The 9359-nt window shown below is 35.0% G+C and overlaps 1 protein-coding gene and 1 long non-coding RNA gene across 2 annotated transcripts in view; one reads left to right on the plus strand and one right to left on the minus strand.

Moving 5' to 3' along the window:
- LOC137197421 (echinoderm microtubule-associated protein-like 6) overlaps positions 1-5196 on the plus strand; it is a 97151-nt gene extending 91955 nt beyond the window's left edge. Inside the window, exons 40-43 of the mRNA XM_067610822.1 lie at positions 1128-1231; positions 2412-2565; positions 3463-3563; positions 5031-5196. Of these exons, the coding sequence (XP_067466923.1) occupies positions 1128-1231; positions 2412-2565; positions 3463-3563; positions 5031-5055 (384 nt within the window). The 3' untranslated portion in view covers positions 5056-5196. The remainder of the gene's footprint in view (positions 1-1127; positions 1232-2411; positions 2566-3462; positions 3564-5030) is intronic.
- LOC137197422 (uncharacterized) lies at positions 1164-2489 on the minus strand. The gene is made up of 3 exons (XR_010931424.1): positions 1874-2489; positions 1712-1784; positions 1164-1222 (listed from the first exon to the last, which is right to left on the minus strand). It is a non-coding gene; the product is annotated as an uncharacterized lncRNA (long non-coding RNA).
- Positions 5197-9359: the final 4163 nt, after the last annotated feature.

The raw sequence follows: 9359 nt of genomic DNA on the forward strand, positions 1-9359 counted from the left end.
ATACAGGTATATACACATACTATACATACTGCTGCTATATACAGGCATATACACATACTGTACATACTGTTATATACAGGTATATACATACTGTACATACTGCTGCTATATACAGGCATATACACATACTGTACATACTGCTGTTATATACAGGTATATACACATACTATACATACTGCTGCTATATACAGGCATATACACATACTGTACATACTGTTATATACAGGTATATACATACTGTACATACTGCTGTTATATACAGGTATATATACATACTATACAGGTATATACACATAATGCTATATACAGGTATATACACATACTGTACATACTGCTGTTATATACAGGTATATACACATACTGTACATACTGCTGTTATATACAGGTATATACACATACTGCTATATACAGGTATATACATACTGTACATACTGCTGTTATATACAGGTATATATACATACTATACATACTGCTGTTATATACAGGTATATACACATACTGTACATGCTGCTGTTATATACAGGTATATACACATACTGCTATATACAGGTATATACATACTGTACATACTGCTGTTATATACAGGTATATACACATACTGTACATACTGCTGTTATATACAGGTATATACACATACTATACATACTGCTGTTATATACAGGTATATACACATACTGCTACATACTGCTGTTATATACAGGTATATACACATACTATACATACTGCTGTTATATACAGGTATATACACATACTGCTACATACAGGTATATACACATACTATACATACTGCTGCTATATACAGGCATATACACATACTGTACATACTGTTATATACAGGCATATACACATACTGTACATACTGTTATATACAGGTATATACACATACTGTACATACTGCTGTTATATACAGGTATATACACATACTGTACATGCTGCTGTTATATACAGGTATATATACATATATATACATATACATATATACAAGCAGGAACTGTACATGTACACAGTTTATATATATGTATATAGTATGCAGTTTATATACAGTACCCATCTATGACTTCAGTAACCTAACATTGTGTGTGTGTGTGTGTGTGTGTGTGTGTGTGTGTGTGTGTGTGTGTTTGCAGGTGTCCACAGGAGCTTATAAGCGGCAGGTGTTTGAGGTTCCTTCAGGAAAGCTGGTGAGCGACGAGGCAGTCATTGACAGAATCACCTGGGCTACCTGGACCAGGTAACACACACACACACACACACACACACACACACACACACACACACACACACACACACACACAGGATTCAAATGAGTTTAGGAATTAAATTAATCTAAAACTCAAAAGCCAAAAATCACAGAATAACATCAATTTCCACAGTTTCTTCTGATGCATGATGATTATATCTGATGTAACAATCAGTCAGTCAGGATCAGTGAGATAAATACGCATCAGCTGACTCTGTTGGTTATGGTGATGTTTGATATGAGTCTCATACAACAAAGATCTGAGTGAACTGTTTCATAGTCTGTATCTGCTGCAGGAGTAGATACTGAGAATAAATAAATGAAATAACATATCAACATAACATGCATTCAGAAATACTATGTTCTGTTCTGATCCGATACACACCTGCAAACAGACAAAATACAGATTAAGAGAAGCTTGTGTCGACCAAACAAATGAGTAAACGAGTACAGGATCAAACAAACACTTACTGTACTGTGTCTCCTGAATCCATCTGCAAAAAGGCTTTTACTGTGAAATCCCTTAAAGTCATACATCCACCAACTGTAAAAGAAAAGTGCAACTGTTCAAAACTATGAACAGACAGCTCCACCATCACAAACAGCAGCTGCTAAACAGTTAACGCTTCGCACCCGACGGATGTAATTTGCATCAGTAAGCTCACTCCTTCTTCTTGGACGCTGAAACACACAGACATGATACACATCTTGTTAGATTCAGCGTGGCTATAAATATCTCTGATGTCGTCCTAAAACTTGAACTAGATTATCCCCCGATTAAACACAAAGAATAACAGTAAGAGAATATTCTATTCTGTTTTATGTGACATCACTGAGGCTCAGAATGTCAGAATGTGTGACACTCTCCTCCATCCATTCCTGTACAGAAAGCCTGTGGACAGAACTCAACAGTTTTAAACAGCACAAAACTATTTTTCACAAAAAACATGTACAGTACAACTCACATGCAGATTGATGCATTTCAGAGTAACTCAACTTATTCTGAAAATAACAACATATGACATGTAGTGACTCTGCTAAAAGCCTGTAAACAAAGAGAGTGAAAACAGAGCGAAAAGAAAAGCAAAGGACTGAAATGGTTAAAATCCAAAATCATAACCAAAGTGATTTCATTTGTTTTGAATCACTTTTTGTCTTTTCTCTCCCTCAGTGTTCTGGGAGATGAAGTTCTGGGGATTTGGCCGCGAAACGCAGACAAAGCCGACGTCAACTGTGCATGTGTGTCGCATGCCGGCCTCAACATCGCCACGGGCGACGACTTCGGATTGGTCAAACTCTTTGACTTCCCCTGCACTGAGAAGTTTGTGAGTTGCTGACATTTTCATTTGAAAATAGTTTGATCAAAGTTCCTTTCTGTGACAGATTTGATGTTCAAGCAATTTGAAGCCACTTGTTGTAATGATAACAGTGAATGAAATAAAGCAGTTGAATAAATAATAGTAATTTTTACTGTAGCGTCACTGTGATGCGTGACATAGCATCAGATTCAACAGACTTGTTTAGTGTCTCTGTTATGGCAGGTTACATGTGTTAGGCCACATAAATGGCCTAACACCAATTAATTACAATAATTAGTAGCCAATTACAGACAAATGGTAGGAAATACCCAATACAAAGGCATAGGTTGTGTTTGGGGACATACAAATATGGAAACTACCAAGTTTGGTGAAGATTGGATGAAATATGGAGAATGGAAAGTGAAAACTATGTACAGCAAAAAATTTAAAATGGTGGCACATTTTCGTGGTGCGAGTGGGCGTGGCTTATATCAATCTCTTAAACTCAATTCAATGAATCCACATGAGTTATTAGCTAAAACATGCAGAGTGTCCTAACTGACCAAAGACCAATAACATGTTTCTTCTTTAGCGTGTATAATTTTAGAGATACTGAGTATTGATTTTATATGTATTGATGTATTTATTTAGTGTAGTATTATAAAAATATTTTTATATTTTTTGTTAGCAAGAGCAATAACAATTCTTCAAACACTGATACATTTTTATAACATTTTATTTTTCACATTCATTTTTCTTGTCATTTCTATTTTTGACACTCTTGGGTGTAAAATTTTGATGATGACAGGATTGTTTCACCAAACATTAAAATAAGCTTATACACAATGTCTAGGTCAAAGGTCACAGCTCGATGATGGTGAAGAAGTGAAGTTGGAGTACTTTTATTTATTTATTTTTCTACAGGCCAAACACAAGCGCTACCTCGGCCACTCGGCTCATGTGACCAACATCCGCTTCTCCCACGACGACAAATACGTGATCAGCACAGGAGGAGACGACTGCAGGTAAACCGATCGCTGATCAATAACACCTGACGATCACCTCAAACACAGCTCGAACAGTGTGAACAGTTTACTTCAGCCTTAAAAAGATGAAATATCAAATTATTTCTCTTTCAAAAGTAATGCGTTACTGCTCAATTTATCAAATGTACGCTTAATTAAAAATAATCTCCATTTATGAAATATTATTATCAAATATTACCAAATTTATTAATATTAATATTATGCACACAAACACATTTATATAATGTAAAAGCACACTTTCACCCACATATACTCAGCTATATATAAAGTAACACTTGTGCAGGAGAGGTAGGAAGCTAAAAACTAAAGAATTACATGAAATAAAACGAGGGGAATGATATATATGATAATGGGATAATGAGGGAACGAGGGAAAAATAATTACAAAATAAAGAAAAAAATGAAACTCAAAGGCTCGTATTAGATGTGTAAAAAAAATCAGTTTTAGTTATGTTTTAAATTTGACTAGAAAATAACTGACACAAAAATCCTCATTTTCGTGTAAAATAAGATAATTCATAGAAACAGTAGAAAATAAATAAACAGTAGAATGATTTAAAATAATAAATACAACAAAATAAGAAATGTATTTGAAGTTATGAGGTTAGTCGTAGTATTAAAGTCAAACTGAACCTAGGATATCTATATTGTACATATGTAGAATACATAATAGAGCTGAAAGGACTGACGGAATAATATTTTTTAAATTAATTACAAACTTTTATTATATTATATTGTTTTAGCTGGTTTTTTAAGCATAAAATGCTTAAAAATTCTCTGGTTCCAGCTTCAAAAAAATGATGATTTATGCTGATGAATATCTTTGGCTGAAGCTAAACGATTGTTTTCATTATTGATTCATCTGTAGATTATTTTTTTAAATTAATCGATTACTTGTTTCGTCTATAAAGTGTCAGAAATTTGTTAAAAAGGCCTTGCATTTACAAAAAAAATTGGCTAAGGCTGCAACTAATCATAATTTATGTTTATGTTTTATGTTTATAATTTAAGTTTATGGTGAAGTCTTCAATTTAGTTGTTTTGTCTGACTAACAGTCCAAAACATAAAGATATTCAATTTACTTTCGAATATTACAAAGAAAAAATAGCAAATTGTCACAACTGAGCAGCTGGAATCAAAGAACGTTTGGTATTTTTGCTTTGAAAAACTATTGAAATGATTAATCAATTATCAAAATAATTTTCTTTCTATCAACCAATCGTTGCAGCTTTATAATTGGCAGATAATGAAGATAATCATTAGTTGCAGCTCTAATATACAATATGTATGCATCTGGTATAATAGTAAATACACAATATATGAATAATATAGTATTAGTAGTATATAAAAAAATGGCATTAAGATCCAAAATGTAATTCCAACAGTAAAATCTGCAGCAGTTGAGTTTTATTCATCTAATCTTTAACTGTTATAATGTTTGTTTCAGTGTGTTTGTGTGGAAATGCCTGTAAAACACAGAGATTTCTGTCGTCTGCTGACGCTTTGAGCCAAAGCACCTTCACAGCACCACAAGTGGATCCAGCAGGAATCAAACCCACAACCTGAACCCGAAGTTCCCTGAAGAGTTTCAACACTGAAGACGAAAAGAAGACTGATACCGACACACAAAAAAAACTTCAGTGACGAGACACGACTTTCAGGAGACATTTCATATCTGCTCTGGTCGTCTTCAGCATCGTCTTTACGATGGCGAAGCAGAAAACTACAGACTGCAGACAAACACCTCAGACGCTTTGTGATGGATCACATGACCCTGAACACGAACACGACACAAAGAGGTGTAAAGAAAACATTGCTCAGTTTCCACCAAAAACCCTCTGAACCAGAGCAGAGAAGCAGACTTGGTTGTGTTTTTGTTTTTGGTTCATTTGGACGGTTCAGTTAGACGCCAACCACCAGGGCTTTAAAAGTAAAAGTCCGTCCATCTCCTTCTACCCAGAAAGCCTTGCATGGGGTTTTTTCACCTCAGATGACGCATGAGGTGCACTTCCTGCAGAAACAAGTAAGAAAGTGTTGAGCACATCTGGCCTGTAGCTCCAGTTTGCATACATTTGAGAGTTTTGTGGTGACAAATACATTCCAGACGCAGCCTGAAAAATAAAAATAAATGGAGAAGCTATCATGTAGTTGATTGAAACCCATTTCCTCTATGAAAACAGCATCTTATTTCAGTAATCATGAATGCATTAATCTCAAACACAAACTGGAGTTCAGTCTGGTTCTGAGTCGGTCACATTATGAACTACGGAGACGCTGAAACAGCTCGAGTTGTCCTGTCTGAAGTTTCCTCTCATCTGTGATTCTGTTCTTTTCAGACACAGTAACGAGGCTACAGAGCTGCTTTCAGGTCATGGCTGGAAAAATCATTTAAAGGATAGGTTCTGTTTTTAAAAGTCTGTCTTAATATGTACATGGAGAAAGGTCTTGGTCGCTAAATCAAGTCGGTATCTTCCGAAGTTGCAGCCAAATTCTTTCTGTTACTGCAGAATGTAGTTCCTTGCTTATTTGCGGCGGAGGGATACATTCTGGTATTTGCCTGTAAGTTTGATGACATTACCCAGCTTTCACCACTCAAGACGTGCCCAGAGGAAACTTCCAAGGGATTTTTTTCTCTCCAGATTTGATAGCTGAAGTATCATATTTTGCTGTTTTTAGACACAAATTATTTGGTAACAACCTGCTCCTCATTGGGTTTTTCCATCAGCCCGGGACGGTCCTCTTCAGCCGCTTTGTGCCAAGCCAACCCTCGATGAAATGTTTCTACTACAGCCTCAAAACAGGGGATAGCCATGGCGACCCCCCCCTTCCTCCTCCTCTCAAACAAGCGGTGTGTCGTGAGAGAAAACTGAGTTTTTAAAAGTCTCAGCTCTCAGTACTTTTGTAGCTTGTAACTGAATTTTTTGTGGTTTAAAGTTTAGCTTCTCTCCTCTGTTCCTGTTGGTACTTTCAGATATTATTATTATTTTTTACAGTTTCTTGATGGCTTTCAGCTGTTTCAGAGCTGTATTAAGTTACCGATGATGCAAACCCAACATTTCCTCATTTGGAGCTATTTGGTCGACGAATCAGTTACATGTGTTCCAGAGATTTCCTTTGAGAGATCCTCAAAAGACCGATTTGGACCGAGAGACCAAGAATGGCCAAAACACAGCGTGTAACGTGAGTAAAAAGACATCTCCAGCAATACATCTACGTGCGACTAGCAGAATGTAACCCGTCGCTGCAGTAATAACTCAGTATGGCGAGGATCAGTATAGTCAGGAGCAGTATGGCGAGTAGGAATTGTTACAGCGACCAAGACCTATTTCCACATATGTATGGGCATGTCGGTATTTTGTTACATCAGACTTGAAAAAACCTGAACCCTATCCTTTACAGTGAGAAAAGTGAAATTTACAGAATGTTTAATTGTAAACAAAACTAATCACAAACATTTAATAGGACAAACAGTAACGTGGTCAAGTTCTGCTCATGGTTAATATCAGATCCAGTTTTATACAGTTCAACACTGGATTATAATTTCAACCAGACTGATCTGATCAAGCTGCTGTGACAATATTGCTGTTAGAAATGATATAAGTCATTATGGATATTGGACCGTGAGAAAAGTGAAACTGCTTTACAAAAATTTGGGTTCAGGTTCATATTTACAGAAACCCCCTGAGGTTTGTCTGTCACCGAGAGAAGAAACTTGACATTTAATTTAAAATCACTCTTCATTTCAAAGAGCCTTTACTGTATCTGTCGTCAGATGTCATCACACTTAAGTGCCTTTCTGGATCTTTCTACCTGTGTTTGTTTGTTTCTTTTTTGGGGATGGGGGATTTCATACACAATTTTTGTTTATCCATTACCAAACTTATTTTGTACTCTTGTCTGGTGCTACACTGAGAATGTTCATTCATCCAAAAATGGACGAAAAAAAAGCATTTTTTGCTTCGCTGCTTCTTTTTGTTTTACAGACATGAAACATCCAAAGCATCGTGATCATAAAATAAATAAATAATACAAAATAATACAAAATACATGTTAAGAGGAATATTTATGGAAATATCTAAATGTTATTTATGCCTAATTTATACCTGTGGACATGAAGTGTGGATGAGTTTTGTGTCTGAACTGTTGAATATTAACTTGTAACTGTTGTGAAAAGTGTGTTTGTGTGAAGACAAATAGAAGAAAAAGACAGTTTCACCAGCTGATTGTAAATCCATCACTAAGTTATTGTGTAAAGTCATAGTGACTACTAACTAGTTTCAAACTAGTGATTTACTAAATAAAGTTGCACTGTTCAAACTTAATAAATGTCTTATCTAGAAGTGACTGTAGCATCATGAGCTGTAACATAACTTCCAAAAATAACACTTTTAGGGGCCAAAATATAAAATAAAGTCAACTGCCAATCCTTTGGGAATGTAGGTATGACTTTGTTTTATTTCTATCTGCATACTTGGAGAAACATGTGTTTTAGCATTAGTGGTATTCATGCAGTTTACAGTGAGAGGAAAATATCCCATTATGCTAATTGTTATTTGATCATTTAGTCTAAAGTTATTAGCATAACATTTTTGTGTTTTTTTTGTCTTGAGGTCAGATATGTCGACCATATTCCATATTAACTTTTTCACTCTTCAATCTAAATATTCAAGTCAAATATTAGCAGGCTAATGTTAGTTTTGTCAGTTGGTTCTTTCAGCGTGTTAATGTAACAGTTTCACCTGCAATTGGTAGCTGTATTTAGTAACAACTCTTGTGGTATAGCTTGTGGTATAATTACTTATTATTACTTATTTATCATTAACTAATTTAGTGATTTGTAAATCTGCACTTAGTAAACACTTTAGTAATGTGCAAATCAGTTAAACATCTATAATGTCATATCCAATTAAGTTAACAGATGTTATTTGATCATTTAGTCTGACATTATTAGCATCAAGTTTAGTAATTTGAGTTATGTTGTGTTTTTTCTGTTAGATGAAAGTGTCATGTATGACCATATTCAATATTACCTCTTCTACTATTCAATTTTAGTTAGCTTTAGTTCAACCTTAGCCTCATTATACCATCTGTGTTTACTAAGTGCAGATTGATGCATCACTTAATCACTTAAGTTGTTACTAAATATTTACACCCACTAACTGCCAGGTGGAACCGTAACTGATGAAGCTAACGTTAGCTTGCTAATATCTGAGCCATTTTAGACTGAAGAGTAAAAGAGGTAATACTGAATATGGTCGGCATATCTGACCTGACACTTCACAGAAAGCAAACAAACAATTATTAGCATAACAAAAATGTTACGCTAATAATGTTGGACTACTAATACTGAATACTACTAGTTTTAACATATATTTCTTCAGCTAGGTAGATGGAAATAAAACAAAGTCACACAAACATTCATAAAGAATTGGCAGTTTCCTTATTTTGTCTTTTATCCCCTAAAACTGTTATTTGTTAAATTTAAATTTATGTTACAGCTTGCGATGCTACAGTACAGTCACTTAATAAACGGCGCTACAGACGTTTCCTGGCAACCTGTTTACATATTACTGAAGTGTTTACTACATAAGACATTTCTTAATGTTTTGATGTTGCAACCTGATTTAGTAAATCACTAGTTTGAAACTAGTTGATAGTCACAAAGAACTCAAGAAATATTTTGCACACAAACTTAGTGATGGATTCACTATCGACTGGTACAGTCTAATCCTGATTCGTTGACTCATTTACCTCGACACACTCACTTTCCCAGAGG

Source organism: Thunnus thynnus, chromosome 14 (assembly GCF_963924715.1).
Source record: "Thunnus thynnus chromosome 14, fThuThy2.1, whole genome shotgun sequence".
NCBI classification, from domain to species: domain Eukaryota; kingdom Metazoa; phylum Chordata; class Actinopteri; order Scombriformes; family Scombridae; genus Thunnus; species Thunnus thynnus.